General features: G+C 55.4%; 1 protein-coding gene across 1 annotated transcript; it reads left to right on the top strand.

Moving 5' to 3' along the window:
• The first annotated feature begins 339 nt into the window (after positions 1 to 339).
• Positions 340 to 15,763, top strand: ALOX12B (arachidonate 12-lipoxygenase, 12R type). Its single transcript, XM_008010245.3, has 15 exons — positions 340 to 542; positions 1,546 to 1,750; positions 7,264 to 7,345; positions 7,475 to 7,567; positions 7,671 to 7,793; positions 8,112 to 8,215; positions 8,508 to 8,680; positions 8,910 to 9,053; positions 10,865 to 11,068; positions 11,317 to 11,403; positions 11,711 to 11,880; positions 12,339 to 12,460; positions 14,302 to 14,402; positions 14,752 to 14,922; positions 15,120 to 15,763. The coding sequence occupies exons 1-15, from the start codon at positions 396 to 398 to the stop codon at positions 15,297 to 15,299; spliced, it is 2,106 nt and encodes a 701-aa protein (XP_008008436.2). The 5' UTR covers positions 340 to 395; the 3' UTR covers positions 15,300 to 15,763.
• The last annotated feature ends 4,102 nt before the right edge of the window (positions 15,764 to 19,865 follow it).

Raw genomic sequence — 19,865 nt, 5'->3', positions numbered from 1 at the left:
GCCCTGGCTCAGGCTGGACTGGCTCCCCCACCCTGAAGGTGCCTTCATCCAAGGCATCTTCCATCCGCCCTTTCAGAGGCAGGCCCAGGGCCCTGCCTGCTCTTCCTCTCTGCCAGCTCCCAGAAGGCTTGGAGCCCAGACACCAGCTCACCTGCCACCAGCTGGGCCCCACCCGGGCCTGCCCAGCACGCACCCCGGCCGCCAAGGGCAGCAGCTTTTCCAGGATTTGGCCGGCAGGCCCAGTCACCCCACCTCGCCACCTTACCACTCCACCTCGGAGGCCAGCCCTGTCCACTCCACTCTGTGCCTGGCTTCTCTTGCCTGCCTTGGGCCTTCGTGTGGCCCCTCCACGGTATCTGGGACTGAGTGCCCCTCTGGCCTCCTGAAGAGCAGCCATGGCCACCTACAAAGTCAGGGTGGCCACAGGCACCGACCTCTTGTCGGGAACACTGGACTCCATCTCACTGACCATTGTGGGGACGCAAGGAGAGAGCCATAAGCAGCTGCTGAACCATTTTGGGAGAGACTTTGCAACTGGGGCAGTAAGTGTGTGTGTGTGTGTGTGTGTGTGTGTGTGTGTGTGTCTTTGTGGTCCCGGGAGAGGTGAAGGTGCGCAGGGAGAGCCAGGTGAGCTGATCTTGGCCAGGAGAGGCTGGAGAGCCAGGGCACAGCTCTGAAGACAGTGGGCTCCCCAGGTGGCTCTAGACGCCTTGTCCAGAGCTGGCTTCCAGCCCTCGCCCACGTCCCAGATCTCTGGGCCATCCTTCTCCATCCTGCTCCCTCATCTCTAACCCTTTCAGGCATTCCTCGTTTCCTTCCCCATCCTTTTCTTCTCTTTCCCTCTTCCTCAGCCCTCTCTCCCTGTCTCTGCCTATCCTGCATCCCCTCTTTTCTCAGTCCTTTCCACCTGCTTTCCTTCCCCTTCGCTCTCCTCCTGTTTCTGTCTTACCCCCTCTCCCGCATCCCTCTGTCTTCCGTTCTCACTCACTCTTCCTGACTCAGCTGCCTCCTAACTGTTTCACATTTGATTGGATTCTCTGTGACTTACAATGGCATCAGACCAGCCTGTCTAGTGGAAGGCATGCTTTGTGGGCCCTCAGACCTGATTTTGAGTCAGGCCCAGCCACCTGCTGCTATGTGACCTTAATAGGTCACTCTATCTATGTGGCCATTCTGAATATCTGCATCTTCATTGATGAATGGGAGAAAGGACTGGCTGGACCTCTCCCCACTCAAAAACTGCAGAGTGGTACCCAAGTCCCCAGGGGTCTGAAAGTTCCTGTAACCTTAGGTGCCTGGAGAGGGGAGTGGGAGAAGACAGGAGCTGGGGATGGAGAGAAGGAGGGGCTGGAGTCCTACGCAGCCCTAGGTAGAGGGACTCAGTAGGAGACCCCCAGGTTGGAGGAGTCAGAAGGAAACTCAATGATCAGGTCAAAATCCTGTCTCCGCAGCATGAGCAGGGCCTGGGTGAGAGGCCAGAGGGGTGGGCGACCTGGGAATCAGGGTGAAGTCCTGCCCACTCAGCCAGCCCTTCATCCTGCCTAGGTGGACCAGTACACCGTGCAGTGCCCGCAGGACCTGGGAGAGCTCCTCATCATCCGCCTGCACAAAGAGCGCTACTCCTTCTTCCCCAAGGACCCTTGGTACTGTAACTACGTGCAGATCTGTGCCCCCAGTGGCCGCATCTACCACTTCCCCGCCTACCAGTGGATGGATGGCTACGAGACCCTGGCACTCCGGGAGGCCACAGGTGAGCCCTCATCACCCTGCTCCATCCTATGGCCGTGAGGCCTCGCGCTCCAGTCTGCTACCCTGGCATGGCACCCAGGCTCCCATCAAGCCAGGAGGGGCCCAGCCCTATCAGGGATTCCTGGGCTCTCCTGCCACTGTCACACATTTCCCTCCGTCAGTGCTGCTCCTCTGGGCTCAGCTTGGGGCTGCACACCGGAGGAACAGAGGTGTCTGAGGCCCAGCGGCTCCCCTCAGCATCCCCATCTGGCAGCAGACAGCATTCCCAGAGTGCGCTCCCCGCTTTGTCTCCAGTCCTCCCTGACTCCTACAAGATGCCCGGCCACTCTAAAAAGACCCCTTGTGATGCTAAGTACAGGCTCAGGACTCTCACAGGAGGCCTATTTATATGCCAACCATATGTGCTCCAAAAAGACTCCTTGTTACTCCAGCAGGATTCTGTTACTATCACAGGATGCCCCATGATTCCAAACAGCACCTTGCTATCCCATTTAGAAGCCCTTCGAGTTCAACAGGTCTCCATAGTAATGTGGTCTTATAATTATGATGCCCTGGCTTTCTTTTTTCGAGATAGAGTTTCACTCTTGTTGCCCAGGCTGGAGTATAACAGCACGATCTCGGCTCACTGCAACCTCAACCTCCCGGGTTCAAGCGTTTCTCCTGCCTCAGCCTCCTGAGTGGCTGGGACTACAGGCGTGCACCACCATGCCCGACTGATTTTTGCATTTTTAGTAGAGATGGGATTTCACCATGTTGGCCAGGCTGGTCTCGAACTCCTGACCTCAGGTGATCTGCTTGCCTCAGCCTCCCAAAGTGCTGGCATTACAGGCGTGAGCCCTGGTTTTCTAACTGAGCATTTTTTAGACTAATAGGATGTTCTATTGCTCCAAAGGACTCCCTATTTTCCCAACAGGACACCATATTTCTCTTAACAGGATGTACTGTTACTCCAAAAGGCCCCCCTTAATCCAGTAAGGATCTATTCAGTAGAGGCCCTGTTATTCAGATAGACTGTCAGGGTTTCTCCAAGGTTAGGGCTGGCTAAGGCTGCCCAGCGGTTTTTCCAGTTGCTTGGTTACTCCCATGGGAGAGACACAGGACCTGAGTGGCTGAGCTCCTTGCACCCACCCCTGCCAGAGCCCCTTGTGTGGTGGGCCGGGATCAGATTCCTAATTTGTGGTGCTGCATGGGGACTGGAGGCCTGTCCTCTGTTATCCCCCAGTTCTACCACCTGAGTGTCTGTTGGCTTCCGTTGAGGCAAGTAGGAGGGAAAGGCAGAGCTGAGGACACCCAGGGCCTGAAGCCCTATCCTCCCTGCGGCTGACTACCTCTCTTCCGTTTCTCATTGCCCTGTGCTGGAATCTTCCCCCAGGAGTGGGGAACAGGCCCTGAGTTGGGGAAAAGAGAGGCAAAGAAAGCCTGGGAGATGGTGAGCATGCCAAGATGAGGGTCTCACTGGGGACACAGAGCATCTTACTGCAGTGACAGGTCTGGGTGACATGGAAGCAGGGGACAGGCTGGGTGATGCTGGTGGCCAGGCAGGAATGGGGTTGGGTGGGGCCGCTGCCACGCAACAGGACAGGGAGACTTGAGTCACCCATAGGGCCCTCAAAGGAGTGAGGCTCCCGCCCTGGGGATGAAAACGAGCTGGGTCTCTGGGTTGCATAACTCCAGGGAGCGCTGTTCATCCAGAATACAACATGAGCTGAGGCAGGTGGAAGAGGGAGGGGGTGGTGAGGTGAGGACCTTGAGAGGAAATGATGGGCTGCAGCGGTAGGCACAGGCCAGTCTGGGGACCACCAGCCAGGGTGCTGGAGAAAGACGGACCTGGACTCGGGTCTCAGTTCTTCCACTGACTAGCTGGACATTTGGCATTTGGGCACATTTCCAAATTCTACTACTACTTCTTTTTTTTTTTTTTTTGAGACGGAGTCTCACTCTGTCGCCCTGGAGTGCAGTGGCAAGATCTTGGCTCACTGCAACCTCTGCCTCCCAGGTTCAAGTGATTCTCCTGCCTCAGCCTCCTGAGTAGCTGGGACTACAGGCGAGTGCCACCACACCCAGCTAATTTTTTGTATTTTTAGTAGAGACGGGGTTTCACCATGTTAGCCAGGATGGTCTCGATCTCCTGACCTTGTGATCCACCCGCCTGGGCCTCCCAAAGTGCTAGGATTACAGGCGTAAACCACCACACCTTGCCACATTTCCAAATTCTTCTAAGCCTTGGTGCCCTCATCTGTAAAATGGAGATAACAACAGAACCTACTTCATAGGGTGGATGTGATAATCCAGTAAGATGACATCTGAATGGAGTTTTTTTTTCTTTTTTTGGGATGGAGTCTCGCTCTGTCACCAGGTTGGAGTGCGGTGGTGCGATCTCGGCTCACTGCAACCTCCACCTCCTGGGTTCAAGCGATTTTTCTACCTCAGCCTCCTGAGTAGCTGGGATTACAGGTGTGCACCACCATGCCCGGCTAATTTTTGTATTTTTAGTAGAGATGGGGTTTCACCATGTTGGTCAGGCTGGTCTTCAACTCCTGACCTCATGATCCATCTGCCTCAGCCTCCCAAAGTGCTGGGATTACAGGCATGAACCACCGCACCTGGCCTGAAGAGAGTTTTAAAAGGCTTAACAACTGTTGGTGGTCAGAAGCAGCCTGCCACGGTGCAAATCCAGCCTTGTCCCCAGGTAATATGTAATAGCGGCTGTTTCTCTTTGTAAAATGGGCATGGTGATACAGTCCTTTAGCTGAAACTGTTGACTCTAGGGGTGTTTTGAAATTCAGATTTTAGGCCGGGCGCGGTGGCTCAAGCCTGTAATCCCAGCACTTTGGGAGGCCGAGACAGGCGGATCACGAGGTCGGGAGATCAAGACCATCCTAGCTAACACGGTGAAACCCTGTCTCTACTAAAAAATACATAAAACTAGCCGGGCGAGGTGGCGGGCGGCTGTAGTCCCAGCTACTCCGGAGGCTGAGGCAGGAGAATGGCGTGAACCCGGGAGGCGGAGCTTGCAGTGAGCCGAGATCCGGCCACTGCCCTCCAGCCTGGGCGACAGAGCGAGACTCCGTCTCAAAAAAAAAAAAAAAAAAAAAAAAGAAATTCAATTTTATTGAGAAGCTACACACACGTATCTGTACACATGTGTATGTTTATATAAAATATGTATATGTATATCACACACATACCCCTTATATTATGTGCTATATCTACCACAGGGCACCCCAATCAAATATACTAACACTTCCCAGCAACAACTATGAATAGTTACACTGAACGAGTTAAATAAAGATTGTATATAGCCTCAGGGAGATTCACAGCAGACTTTGTCAACCAATGAATTTATTGTGGAACAATCAAACAGACAAACAAACTTGATTTCCACAGTTTTCTGTACTTTGGGGTTGTAGAGAAGGGGTCAGGAGCCTATAGTAATAGTCACCTGTCTCATAGGGTACTTCTTAGGCTTAGATTAATAAAAGTAAAGTGTCTACAAAGTGCCTGGTGTTGGGGACCAGCTTCAACACCACCCGTAGGGTACCCAACATCCGGTGGCAATGAAGGAATGAGAAGAGACAGGTTAAGAGTGCATAAAGAGTGGGGGCCAGGGGGCCAGTTGCAAAATGGAGGCTGCAAAAGGACCAGAGTTCTGGTCTCCACACTATTTATTGAGTACAATCACTTAGACCTAAGAAGCAGATGTTCAGGGCGAAACACTGAAAGGAAGGCAGTACGTCATAGGCATAATCTATAGCAATAGCAGTTTAAATGAATCTCCTTTGTGTTCAAACAGCGTATCTTTAACTTATCGGACAGCAGCTAGTGGGAATGGGCTTAACTAGGAGCCTGCACACCTGTCCACATTCCTGTGTTTCAAAGGAGTGTCTTTTTCCTTCAACACAGTGTTTACAGAGAAGAGAGCTTATAGATAAGTTGTGCTCAGAGCATGGGAACATAATGGCAATGACGCTTTCCTCCTTAGAGGCTTTTTGTGACTTTCCACAACTTAGTGTCCCTTTTTTTTTTTTTTTTTTTTTGAGACAGAGGCTCACTGTGTCGCCCAGGCTAGAGTGCAGTGGCGCCATCTCGGCTCACCACAAGCTCCGCCTCCCGGGTTCACGCCTTTCTCCTGCCTCAGCCTCCCGAGTAGCTGGGACTACAGGCGCCCGCCACCACGCCCGGCTAATTTTTTTTTTGTATTTTTAGTAGAGAAGGGGTTTCACCATGTTAACCAGGATGGTCTCGATCTCCTGACCTCGTGATCCGCCCACCTCAGCCTCCCAGAGTGCTGGGATTACAGGCATGAGCCACCGTGCCAGGCCGTGTCCAATATTTTTATGGCCAGTTTATACAGGAACCCCACAAGCACTTTTCCCAACACCTAGGACCTAGTAAGTGCTAAACAACTGTCAGTTCTTAATATTTCAGTGGTATCTACTCAAAGGAAAAGAAATCAACATATCAAAAAGATGCCTTATTTATCGTGGCACTATTCACACTAGCAAAGATATGGAATTCCCTAAGTGCCCTAATGGATGACTGGATAAAGAAAATGTGGTATATATACACAGTGGAATACTATTCAGTCATGAAAAAAATGAAATCATGTCATTTGCGGCAACATGGATGGAACCGGAAGTCATTATCTTAAGTGAAACAAGCCAGACCAGAAAGTCAAATACCAAATGTTCTCACCCATAAATGGGTGTTAAAAAATGTGTACACATGGGCCAGGCGCAGTGGCTCACGCCTATAATCCCAGCACTTTGGGAGGCAGAGGCGGGCAGATGACCTGAGCTCAGGAGTTGGAGACCAGCCTGGACAACATGGCGAAACTGCGTCTCTACTAAAAATAAAAAAAGTAGCTGGGTGTGGTGGCAGGCGCCTGTAATCTCAGCTACTTGGGACACTGAGGCAGCAGAATCTCTTGAACCCAGGAGGCAGAGGTTGCAGTGAGCTGAGACCGTGCCATTGCATTCCAGGCTGGGCGACAAGAATGAAACCCCATCTCAAAAAAAAAAAAAAAAAAAGTGTACACATGGACATAGCAAAATAATAGACAATGGAGACTCTTAAGGGTGAGAGGATGGAAGGGGGTGGATGATAAGAAATTACTTAACGGGTACAATATACATTATTTGGGTGATGGGTATCCTAAAGCCCTAACTTGGCCACTATGAAATCTATGCATGTAATGAAATTGCTCTTGTGCTCCATGAATTTATAGAAATAAAAAAATATTTCAGTGGGTCTAGAGGAGGGACTTTTTGCAGCAACAGAGCTCAGATTGAGGGTAGAGCAAGAGGAAAGAGTGTGGGTCCATGATCCTTTTATCTGAGATTTTGGGACGGGGCACTCCTTCATTCTCCCAAGGTGAGCCTTCCCACTCCTTGGTCATGGGCAACCCCCAGAGCCGACCTGGGGCACAGAAGCTGTACTCCTGCTTCCGGAAGTAGGCAGGGGTGGGCAGGGGCAAGGGTCAGCCCTTGAGTCCCCTCGTTGGTCTCCCTACAGGAAAGACAACAGCAGACGACTCACTCCCTGTCCTCCTGGAGCACAGAAGAGAGGAGATCAGAGCCAAGCAGGACTTCTACCAGTGAGGGGGCGGGTGGCAGAGTTTGGGTGCCCGGCAGGGGTCCAGGGAGGTGGGGGGCAGTGATGGCTCTGGCCCTTTGCCCTGGGGTGGTGTACGGGCATGAGGGTCACATCTCGGTTTCCCTTGCAGTTGGCGAGTCTTTCTTCCTGGCTTACCCAACTATGTGCACATTCCCAGTTACCACCCTCCGGTCCGGAGGCATCGCAACCCCAACCGGCCTGAGTAAGGACCCGAAGCTGTGCTGGGCCCCTCCCATGGTTTTCCCCTGGACGCCTGCCTCCTCCCCGCCCCCTGGATCCCAGCTGCCCTGCGCTTCTCCCCACAGGTGGAATGGCTATATTCCGGGATTCCCTATTCTCATCAACTTCAAGGCCACCAAGTTCCTGAACTTAAATCTCCGCTACTCCTTCCTCAAGACAGCCTCCTTCTTCGTCCGCCTGGGGCCCATGTGAGTGTGTGTGAGTGACAGGAGAACAGGGCTCCTGCAAGGACTGTTCCTCTCCCCCAACCTTGGCGGCCTCCAAGACAACCCCAGAGGTTGGAATGGCCAGGAAGGCAGAGGGAGCTGAAACGCAGACCCAGAAAACCCGAGAGATGATCCCAGAGACCTAGAGATGCAAAGATCTTGAGACATGGGACCCAGAGACTTTGCGACGCACAGACCCTGAGACCCAGAGACCTAAGTGGGTGGGGCGGCCCCGCCAGTCGCCCCAGCCGGCGCTTGGCAGACCCTCTGACGGCCTCTCCCTGGAATCCCATCTCCTAGGGCACTGGCTTTCAAAGTCCGCGGCCTGTTGGACTGCAAACATTCGTGGAGGAGGCTGAAGGACATTAGGAAAATTTTCCCTGGGAAGAAATCTGTCGTCTCCGGTATGGAATGGGGCGTCCGGATCGAGCAGAGGGAGTCACGTGGTCTCCGGCGTGCTAGGCAGGCCGCCCACATGGGGGCAGTGGGACCGGAGAGGCAGCGAGGCGCGCGCGCGCCCTCTGCCGGCTTCTTGGAAAACGTCGCCCCGGGCTCCTCCGGCCGCTCGGCGCGAGGCTGGGGGCTTCGTTTTCCTCCCCGAGTCCTCTCGGTGCCCATGGTCTTCTTCTGTCCCATGCCTCTCCGTCCCCGAGGGGGGCCGGGCCGCCTTGTGACGCCCTCGCGCCGTCCTCGCAGAGTACGTGGCCGAGCACTGGGCAGAGGACACCTTCTTTGGGTACCAGTACCTCAACGGCGTCAACCCCGGCCTGATTCGCCGCTGCACGCGGATCCCAGACAAGTTCCCCGTCACAGACGACATGGTGGCTCCGTTCCTGGGCGAGGGAACGTGCTTGCAAGCGGAGCTGGAGGTGAGGCCCGCTCCGGCGGAAACCCCGGTCTCCGTCCTGGCCTCCCTGGCGGGCATCCCCCTCTCTCCCCACCTGCGGCGCCCGCGCCAGTCCCAGCTACGCCCGCACCCCGCGTCCCTGTCCCCGTCCCACCCCTGCCCCTGGTCGCCAGCGCCTTCTGCACCTGCGGCTCGGGTCACGGGCGCCCCGTGTGGGTGCCTACTTGCCACCCATCACGGCTCCCCTCCAGAAGGGGAACATTTACCTGGCCGACTACCGCATCATGGAGGGCATCCCCACCGTCGAGCTCAGCGGCCGGAAGCAGCACCACTGCGCCCCTCTCTGCCTGCTGCACTTCGGACCCGAGGGCAAGATGATGCCCATCGCCATCCAGGTGCCTAGGCTGTAGGCGGCGCTGCCGCCGAGCCTCTGTGTGCGCGAATGTTCCTCCGAGTGTGCGCACGCTTATGTGACCGTGCGGACCTGTGTGTATTCAGCCGTCTCTTGGTATCCTTGAGAGATTGGTTTCAGGACCTCCCCGGGATGCCAAAATCTGCAAATGCTCAAGTTTCTTATATAAAATGTCCCAGTATTTACATATGACTTACACACATCTTGTGTGTTGGGATCACAGGCGTGAGTCACCGTGTCCGGCCTGGGCATATTTTTCTAATTCATACAAAAGCCCGGTAGGGCCTAGGAGCAGCTCAGGTTTGTATACTCCAATAGCCTTAGGTGGAGATGCACCTTGCAAGGCGCAAGGACCGCCTTGGCAGTTCCCTGCCTCTCACCTGCTTGCTGTCTTGGTCCCCTCAGGTGCAGAAGTACAAGGTGCGCTGCTCAGCGGAGCTGGGTGAGCTCTTGCTGCTGCGTGTACACAAGGAGCGCTACGCTTTCTTCCATGTTGCACTCCTGGGCTCAAGCGATTCTCCTGCCTCAGCCTCCCAAAGTGCTGGGACTACAGGTGTGAGCCACCTCGCCCGGCCATCTTGGGTATTTTAAATACTCTCTAGGCTGGGCGTGGTGGCTCACGCCTGTAATCCCAGCACTTTGGGAGGCCGAGGTGGGCAGATTACCTGAGGTCAGGAGTTCAAGACCAGCCTGGCCAACAAGGGGAAGCCCCATCTTTACTAAAACTACAAAAATTAGCTGGGCATGGTGGGGGGGCACCTGTAATATTCGGGAGGCTGAGGCAGGAGAATCTCTTGAACCCAGGAGGTGGAGGTTGCAGTAAGTGGAGATCGTGCCAGTGCACTCCAACCTGGGTGACAGAGCAAGACTCTGTCTAAAAAAAATAAAATAAATCCTTTCTGGATTACTTATAGTACTCAATACAATACAATGTAAATGCTATGTAGATAGTTGTTATACCGTATTGTTCAGGGAATGACAAGGAAAAAAGTCTGTACACATTCACTAGAGACACTTTTTTTCCCAGAATATTTTCCATAGGTTGTTGGTAGAATCCACCGGTGTGGAACCCATGGATACAGAGGGCCGGCTGTACTTGTATGCCCCTGTGTGTGTGCATCTGTGAGTGGGTGCGTGTATATGTGTCTGTGCAGTGTGCTTGTCTCTTTGACTTCATCCATCCATCCACCTGGAAAACCAATCCCTGAAGGGGGTCAGGTCCCTACTGGAAATACTGAGATAGACTTAGCCTCTGCCTTGGGAATCTGGTCTGGCAGAGGAAGCAACTAGGTGTTTCCTTCCCAGGGGTCCCCCCAAGGGTCATGCGCAAGTTAGAAAGAGGCTCCCTCTGGGTGGATGGGTCAGAGCCCCAGAGCCTGATGCTGCTGGTTCCTTAATGGAAAAATGTAGGCTGATTTCAGTGATCTGCCTGCCCCCTGAGGGGCTAGGAATCCTTGTGCAGTGCACAACCTGCACACCTGAACATGGTGGAGGTGTGGTTGAAGTAAGGAAGTCTTGCCAGAGGAGGCAGCTTGTGAGATGGTTCTTGAAGAGTAAGTGGGAGCTACCAGGTAGAGATGGGGCAAGAGGAAGGTACTGCAGTCGAGCAGAGGGAATGGCAAGATCAAATGTGGGGAGGGAGGAAAGGCCCAGGGGTGCTCAGGGGACCAGTGCGACCAGAGTTGCAGCGTGTTTTCACCTTCTCAGACTCCCTTCTGCCTCCTTCCTGCAGTGAGCCCTTTATGTGTGTGGGTCTCTGCCCTCACCTAATCCTTTCTCTTCCATCACCCCTAGCTCAGCCAGACCCCGGGGCCGGACTGCCCCATCTTCCTGCCCAGTGATTCTGAGTGGGACTGGCTGCTAGCCAAGACGTGGGTGCGCTATGCGGAGTTCTACAGCCACGAGGCCATCTCCCACCTGCTGGAGACCCACCTTATTGCGGAAGCCTTCTGCCTGGCCTTGCTGAGGAACCTGCCCATGTGCCACCCCCTCTACAAGGTACGGGCTTGGGCGAAGGGGCCTCCTCCAGGCATCAGGGCCCTCACCTGGACTCAGAAAGCCCCCAGGCCCACTGCGCAGTCAGAGAGACTCCAGTCAGCCTGGGGGGGGCATCTGGGGGCCACAAGAGAGGGCTTGGCAGGGGGACTTCCCAGAGCGAGTGGATCTGATATTGCAGAAGCGGGGAGCTGAGCTCCTTTGGGGGCCACTTCAGCCCTCTCTCTTCATCCTCCTCGCTCTCCCCACAGCTCCTCATCCCCCACACCCGATACACCGTCCAGATCAACAGCATTGGCCGGGCCGTTCTTCTCAACGAGGGGGGTCTCTCCGCCAAGGTAAGACTTCCGCCCCCAACCCCAACGAGACATTTGCTTTCCTCTGGCCTTTGCAGTTAGACAAAGAGCAGGACTTCCCACTTGCCTTTTCGTGAGGGGGCATGAAGGGAGGGAACTGGATGAAGTGGGTTCTCCTCTCGAGAAAGGAGCAGAGGCAGGGCTGGTGTGTTGGCCTGGAGCAGGAGAGTTCCCGGAGGTGGGGTGGGCTGGGTCGGGGGTTACAGGGGCACTTACTGGGATCCTAGAGGACCTGAGGGGGGTGCCAGGGATGCCCATCCAGCTCCAGGATCTGCCTCCTCCCTCACAGGGCATGTCCCTGGGCGTGGAGGGCTTTGCTGAGGTGATGGTACGGGCTCTGTCGGAGCTCACCTATGACAGCCTCTACCTCCCCAATGACTTTGTGGAGCGCGGGGTCCAGGACCTGCCTGGATATTATTACCGTGATGACAGCTTGGCGGTGTGGAATGCACTGGAGAGGTGAGCTCGGGACAGCAGTGGGTGGCTCTCAGGGTAGATACCTTGGGATGTTGGAGAGGGTGTGGGGAAATTCTAGAGACCTGAGCGTGGGTCTGGTGCCATCCAGGGGCTTGGCCTTGGGGAAGGGGCCTGGGGTCTGTGTGTCTATCACACCTACACCCTCAGCCCAGCAGGCCCCTTCCTTGCTTGGTTCCCCAGCCCACCTCTGCTGGCCAGACCCCTTCTAGGATCTGAGCTGCCTGTAGGCCTTGCCCATCCCTTACAAGGGAGTGCTCTGGGTGTGTGCTGGCCTTGCCAAGCCATCCTCTCCACTTCTGCCCCACAGGACTTGCCCTCCCACAGGCGTGGGGCAGCTCTGGGGCCAACTGAGGTCAGGGCATCCTGGGGGAGGTGGGAGAAGCCTGGCTGAGGAGTGGGAGGGGAGGAGGATCCAAACTGAGGCCCTGTCCCCTGGTCAGGTACGTGACGGAGATCATCACCTATTATTACCCGAGTGACGCAGCCGTGGAGGGTGACCCGGAATTGCAGTCCTGGGTGCAGGAGATATTTAAAGAGTGTCTCCTAGGGCGGGAGAGCTCAGGTATGGGCCTGGACACCTGGGCAATCAGGGGGAGCTGGGGCTGAGGGTCAGCCCCCAGGCAGGTCTGCTAGGGCCCTCCTGGGCTGGATCAGAACATATTTTATTGTGGACTGAAGGAGACCAGACTGCTGCCCTAGGATTTTGACAGGCTCTTCTCCGGCCCCTGGAGCAGTGGCATCTCAGAGAGGCTGGGGAAGAAAACATGGCTGGCAATGGGTCCCTGTCTGAGATTAGGGGCTGTGGGTCATCTCTGCAGAGACCTGGAGGGGTCCCAGCCCCACCCCAGAAACAAATCTTTGTGGACTGTGAAATGGGGTATGAGCTCCAACAGGAAAGGGCAGGAGGCCAGGGAGCCGGCAGGAGGGAGCTGGCAGCTCCAAGAGAGGGGTGAAAGGGCCCTGAGGTCCCGCCACCTGGGTACACATTCAACAAATATCCAGTGAGCATCCACAATGCAATACTGGGCCGATTATTGAGGAGGCAAAAGGGAAAAAGGCAGGTGGTGAGGGTGCCTGCCTTCAAGGAGTTCATAGTCGGGGGTAGCAGGTATTTCCCTAAAGAAAGTTGTGGGGAAGCCCAGGGAAGGCGCCTAACCCACCTTGGGAAGGGGTAGTGGAGAGAAGATAGGGTGGGAGCAGCAGGCTAAGATCTAGCTGAAATCTAACTTCTTGGCTAACATCTAGCTAAGATCTGCAGGATGGAGAGGTCAGCCTCAAGATGACGGAGGATGGGGATGGAGAGTTCCGCATGGGACCAGTATGTGGAAAGTCCAGAAAGCCAGAGGGAGCATAGGGAGTTCCAGGAGCTGCTTACTGCAATCACGTTCTCTGCAACTAGAGCTTAGGGTGGGACGTGGGGAGGTTCCCAATGGGCTAAGGCTGAGGCTGTGGGCAGCGGCCGGGCTGCACAGCCTGGTTAAGGGCCAGTGGGAGCCATCGAGGGTTTTTCGAGGAGATTAGGCTTGTATGCTAGAATATTAGGCTGCACTGGCAGTCAGGAGACAGGGAAGCTGCCGTGGTGTCTAGGAGGGAAGACTGGGGACCTGACTAGGGTGAGGGCTGTGGGGACACCACAGAGAATTCCAGAGCTGGAAATGACAGGACTGGGTGATGGTTTGGGTTTGGAGGGAGGGGCCGAGGGCGACTCCACGTTTCAGGCTTTTGCAGCTGGATAAATGATGTATGTCGTCCCTTGAGCTGGGGGCTAAAAGGAGAAGCGGTTAGGGAGGAAGATGATGGGTCTGGTTTGAATATGTGGGACTTTTGGAACCTGAGATCACCATGGCAGCCGGGACACACGGGACAACAGGAAAGAGAAGCAACCTGAGGTTCACATGGGACAACAGGAAAGAAAAGCCAGCAGCTTGGTAGGGAAGAGGTGTGGGACTGAGAAATCCATCTGGAGTGGGCAGAGTCTGGAAGGAGGTGATGGGAGGGAGTGGAGGGCGGGGGCTGGGTTGATTCGGGGCAGGACTCTTCCAAAGGAACGAAGGAACCCAGGAAAGCCTGCTGCCTCTCCCAACATCCCCAGGCCTGGGACCAGAGAGGCACCCCCAGGGAAACTGGAAGAGAGATCTGAGGGTCACAGGTTAGGCAGGGGCCAGGAGCAGCCCTGGAGGACTTTTGGCCAGGGCCTGCAGCCCTCTATCCCTAACCTCATGATCTGGATTAGGGGCGATGGGGTTCCTGCCACAGGAGGGTCACGCAGTCAGGATGAGGGTACGGATACGGCAGCTTGAAGCTTTTGCAAAACGGGGAGAGCGGGACATGGTGGCGCCCTCTGCCGGGCAGCCAGTGCCAGGGCAGGACTGACGCCGCCTGGGCTTTACCCCCGCCGCTCAGGTTTCCCCAGGTGCTTGAGAACCGTGCCTGAGCTGATTCGATATGTCACCATAGTAATCTTCACCTGCTCTGCCAAGCACGCTGCTGTCAACACAGGCCAGGTACTGATGCTCTCACCAGCTCAGGCCCAGCCCCAGGCCCAGACCTCCCAAATTTAGTCCGTGCCCCAACCTCAAACCCAGCCTCAGCCATAATCCTTGGTCCAGCCTCAACTTGTCTCAGCCCAAGTTCCAGCTTCAACTCCAGTCCCAACGGAAACCAAGCCTCAGCCCCAACTCTCAGCCCCAGCCCCAGTCTAACCAACCTGGCCCAGCCTCAGCGCCAAGGGCGGGGAGTCCAAGGCAGCGACTGGAGGGCAGATGGTCAGGGCGTGGCGGAAGGAAGCTCCCACGGTACTTTTCTTCCCGGGGTACTCTTCCACCCAGACCCGAGCCTCTACCCCACTTCCAGATGGAGTTCACCGCCTGGATGCCCAACTTCCCAGCGTCCATGAGGAATCCACCGATTCAGGCTAAGGGACTGACCACTCTGGAGACCTTCATGGACACGTTGCCGGATGTGAAGACCACGTGCATCACGCTGCTGGTGCTCTGGACGCTCAGCCGCGAGCCTGACGACAGGGTGCGAGACGGGATGGGGGACTCTGAGCACAGGGAGGGGGCCAGGAGCCGGGGAGGGGGGAGGATAACTGGAGGCGTTGAGCGGGGAGCAGGGAGTGAGAGACCACTGAAGCCAAAGGGTGGAGGGGCCAGAGCCACCGGCAGGAGGAGGGGGTACTGGCCGGCCCTGGTTCCAGCTGTCCAGCTCTCTGCCCGCAGCGGCCCCTGGGACACTTCCCGGACATTCACTTCGTGGAGGAGGCCCCGCGGAGGAGCATAGAGGCGTTCCGCCAGCGCCTGAACCAGATCTCACACGACATCCGCCAGCGCAACAAGTGCCTCCCCATCCCCTACTACTACCTGGACCCGGTGCTGATTGAGAACAGCATTTCTATTTAGGAGCGCCCTTCCCCTCTCTCCTCTCCCCATCCTGTGCCCTCCTATTTTCAAAAAACAAAACAAAACAAAATACAAAAACCTCAAAAACCAAAAACCAACCAACCAAAAAACCTTCCTTTCCGTGGGTCTGGCTGTCAGTGCGCGCGGCAAGTTACTCGGGCGCTGGCGGCAGGGCTGGCGCCACGGGGTGCAGGTGCAGGCTGTGCGCGCCGCGCGCTCTCACCGCGATTCCATTCTCTGCGGCCGCGGGATCCAGTAGGAGTAGGGCAGCGCCAGGCCCCGGTTCCACTCCAGGACGTCCTCCCACATCTGGGCCAAGCGGCTCTGTAAGGCGGCGATGCTCTGCCGCGGGGCCTTCTCGGTGCGGTGCTCCTCTGGGTAGGTGTCCAGGCTGGGAGAAGGAAAGGCTGGGACCTTGGCGGGCTGCATTTTCAGCCCACAGCGATTCCGTTCCATCTTGTCTCCCTACCAGGGAACTTAGTCCACCCAAGCCCAGCCCACCTAGGGGTCCTGGACCACTCCAGACCCATCCAACTTGAAACATAAACCACCCGCCCACCTAGACAAAAGACTGCGGGCCGTAAGAAACCCAGACCACTCCAAGACCGGCTCACTCTGAAGCCCAGACCACTCTTAGCTCCACCTACTAGGAATCCACAATACCCTAAGCCACACCCACCAGCAACCTAGCGGCTGCAAGCCCTGCCACCTAGGAGCCTAGCCTGCTAAGTGCACCCTTCTGGTAGCCATTGTCCCCAAGATCCCTTCCTCAATGTACCCACTCTCTAGAAGCTGAGACCCCAGCCATCCCCACCTGGGCCTTGCTTATGGTATCCTTGGTTTCATGGCTGACCCCCCACAGGAGCACCAGGGTGTGGTGTGTGGCACTGACCTCAGGGAGTGAGGCTGCTAGTTCCGTCTGGCCCTTGGCGGTGGGCAGGGCAAGCCACTGGATGATAGGAATACTGGGGATCCAGGTACTGAATTCAGAGCAACCCCTGCAAACTCAGTACAGAGCTGCCAGTGCTGCTAGGGCTGCTCCTCCCGCGACCCTGCTTGTCCCCCGGGTTGGCACTGGCTCACCTGGCCGCTGTTGATGGCAGCATGTTGGGCTGAGCAGGTGAAGATGATCATAGTGAAACAGCAGATGAGGCCAGCACAGTGGCCCAGGGTGGAAGGGACCCCTGGATGGGAGTAGGGTAGAAAGACAGAGCTGACACCCAAGAGGCTGCTGCCCTAGGGCAGTGGACAGCACCTCTGAGAGCATCTGGCTTTGAAAACCCTCCTGGAAGATCTCCCTGACCCAGGCCTGGAGCTCCGAGTTCCTGCTCACTGCCGTGTCATCCCGGCAGTAGATGTTAACAATATTGGTCCCAAAGCTGGGGGGTCGGGAATACATGGTGACTAACACTTGGGAGCTAACACTGCACAGGGGTATGGGTTGGAAGGGGCCACTGAGACCTGCTGCCCACAAAGGAGGAAACTGAGGCCAAGGAAGGAAAACGGCCAACCACAGAGTGAATTGCAGAGCCGAGATCAAACCAGAGGCTGTAGTCTTCACCACAGCATGCAAACGGAGGTGCCAGGGCCGTGATTGATCTGCAGATGTGTTTTGATCAGCTGGCAAGGTTTTTCTGTTTGTTTTTCAAGTTGAATCACTTGCCAACATTTAAATATTAGAAGATGTCTGGTTTCTGCTGAAAAATCAGAAGATCTGGTCACAGTGAGAGCTGGGTCACCACTGTCCCTGTCAGACAAACATGAGTTTCCCACTGGCCACGATCCCCGCCCATTCTTCTTCCTTAGCTTTTCTCTGCTCACTGGTCCTGCAGGCATTTGGATTCTAAACCACAGGGAAGGATGAGACACCAGGCCCTTCTGCGTTGGGACCATCTGACTGGGTTCGTTTCCTCCACTGGTTCCCAAAGGGCCCTCCATCCCCAGCCATTGTAGGATGTGCAGACCCCCTGCTGAGGAAGGAGCTCCTGCTGCAGATGTTCATATAGGGGGAGTCCCTGAGGACTTCAAGGGGGAGGTGGGACATGAGTTGAGCTTGTAGCCAGGACAGAATTTGAATTGGGAGAGAGGGAGAAATTAGGGTACCTCATCTCCCTAGACTCCGTGTGTGCTGAGGTGGAAGAATGGAAGTAGGGGCAGATTTTAAAGGGGCTGAGCTGCAGGGAATGCAGCATTGCATGTGGCGAGCCACTGGGCACCACTCATGGCTAATGGGCAGCGGCACCGCCATCAATCTCAGTGCTGGTGGGAGGTCATTATGCAGGCTGGTGGCAGGAGCTGGGAAACCACAGGAGGCCAGATGTTAAGAGGATCTGGCCATTGGCCTGGAGGTCACAGCTATACCCCAAGGCAGTCTCCTATGAGGAATATTTCAATGGAAAAACCTGGAGACACAGTGACTTTATCTATGGGGTAAATAATAATCTTTTTTTTTTTTTTTTTTTTTGAGACGGAGTTTTGCTCTTGTTGCCTAGGCTGGAGTGCAATGGTACAATCTTGCTCACTGCAACCTCCACCTCCTGGGTTCAAGTGATTCTCCTGCTTCAGCCTCCCCAGTAGCTGGGTTTGCAGGCGCCCGCCACTACACTCAGCTAACTTTTGTATTTTTAGTAGAGATGGGGTTTCGCCACATAGGCCAGGCTGGTCTCGAACTCCTAACTTCAAGTGATCCACCCGCCTCGGCCTCCCAAAGTCCTGGGATTACAGGCGTGAGCCACTGTGCCTGGCATAATAATCTTTTTTTTTTTTTTTTTTTTTTTTTTGAGACGGAGTCTCGCTCTGTCGCCCAGGCTGGAGTGCAGTGGCCGGATCTCAGCTCACTGTGAGCTCCGCCTCCCGGGTTTATACCATTCTCCTGCCTCAGCCTCCCGAGTAGCTGGGACTACAGGCACCTGCCACCGCACCCGGCTAGTTTTTTGCTTTTTTTTTAGTAGAGACGGGGTTTCACCGTGTTAGCCAGGATGGTCTCGATCTCCTGACCTCATGATCCACCCGTCTCGGCCTCCCAAAGTGCTGGGATTACAGGCGTGAGCCACCGCACCCGGCCGCATAATAATCTTAATAGCTAATCTCAGAGAGCACTTTCTGTGCACTGGGGTTTGTTCTTAGGGTTTTGCATTTAATAACAATAATAAGCTACACCATAGGTGCTCTTATTATCCTCATTGTCAGATGAAGAAACCAGCATAGAGAGGTTAAATAACTTGCCCAAGGTCACACGACTGGGAATGATGAAGGGTAAGCAGGAAGGGCTTGGAGACAGCAGTGTGTTTGGGCAGGAGGCTGGGGGAAGGTTGAATAAACCAACAGGGGTATAGGGGAGGGTGAGAGGGTTGGAGCCCTCAGGCCCCAGGGGAGTGTCACCTCTCTATGGCTGCCCAGATCTGGAATGTAGTAGTGGGCGAGGTCCTGGACCTTGAGGTCAGCCAGCTGGTGGGACAGGTACAGGGAGTGGTAGGCGGCAGCTGCCAGCCCTTTGTTGATCAGGTCCAGGCAGCCCACCTGTCCCAACGACATTGCCTGTAATGAGCAGAGAGCCCATTCCTGCTGCTAGCAGGGGCTCTGGACCAAATCTCAGGCCTCCCCTGGCCCCCTGTGCTCCCCACAAGATCCCAGGCCTCCAGGGCCTTGACCTGGTGGATGAGCTTTCCTGGTACAAAGAGCCCAGTGCTGGGTGGATGTTGATGTAGAAGGTGCAGAAGAAAGGGGAAGCCAGAGTCAGAGGTCAGATCAGGCAGCCCCGGGTCTCCCACAGCTGTGGGCACTGAGAGGAGGGCTCCTCCCGGCCTTGAAAATGGGTGGCTCATGGGCAGCTGCTGCAGTATGGACAAAGCAAAGGCTCCAACACAAAGTGGGTTCAAAGTAGATGAGTGACCGTCTTGTGCACCAGGAACTTTGAGGGTCACACCCAGGTCTTGTCCAGGAACCAGTCCTCAGCTGGGTCCCTGGGCAGGAAGATGGGGCTGTCTAGGCTGGGTGTCTGAGTGAGCTGGAGTGGGGGCACAGGAGAGGGTAGGCACTGGGCAGACACTGGGGAAGGGCAGCCCATCATCATGTCCATGGGGCCAGAATAAGGGAGGAGACCACCCCTCATATTGTCTTATGCCCAATTTCAGCCTCGAACGAAAGAAGAAGTGAAAACTAAAAGGCAGAAATGAAATCCACAGGCAGACAGCCCGGCGCCGCACCCTGGGCCTGGCAGTTAAAGATCCACCCCTGACCTCATCGGTTATGTTATCTATAGATTCCAGACATTGTATGGAAAAGCACTGTGAAAATCCCTGTCCTGTTCTGTTCCGTTCTAATTGCCGGTGCACGCAGCCCCCAGTCACGTACCCTCTGCTTGCTCAATCGATCACGTCCCTCTCACGTGCACCCCCTTAGAGTTGTAAGCCCTTAAAAGGGACAGGAATTGCTCACTCGGGGAGCTCGTTTTTTGAGATGTGAGTCTTGCTGATGGTTCCGGCCGAATAAAGCCCTTCCTTCTTTAACTTGGTGTCTGAGGGGTTGTCTGCCACTCGTCCTGCTACAAAATCACACGGTCAACTT

Source organism: Chlorocebus sabaeus, chromosome 16, assembly GCF_047675955.1.
Source record: "Chlorocebus sabaeus isolate Y175 chromosome 16, mChlSab1.0.hap1, whole genome shotgun sequence".
Classification (NCBI taxonomy): domain Eukaryota; kingdom Metazoa; phylum Chordata; class Mammalia; order Primates; family Cercopithecidae; genus Chlorocebus; species Chlorocebus sabaeus.
The sequence above is the reverse complement of the archived record's forward strand: the minus strand, read 5'-3'. Positions and strand labels throughout refer to the sequence as shown.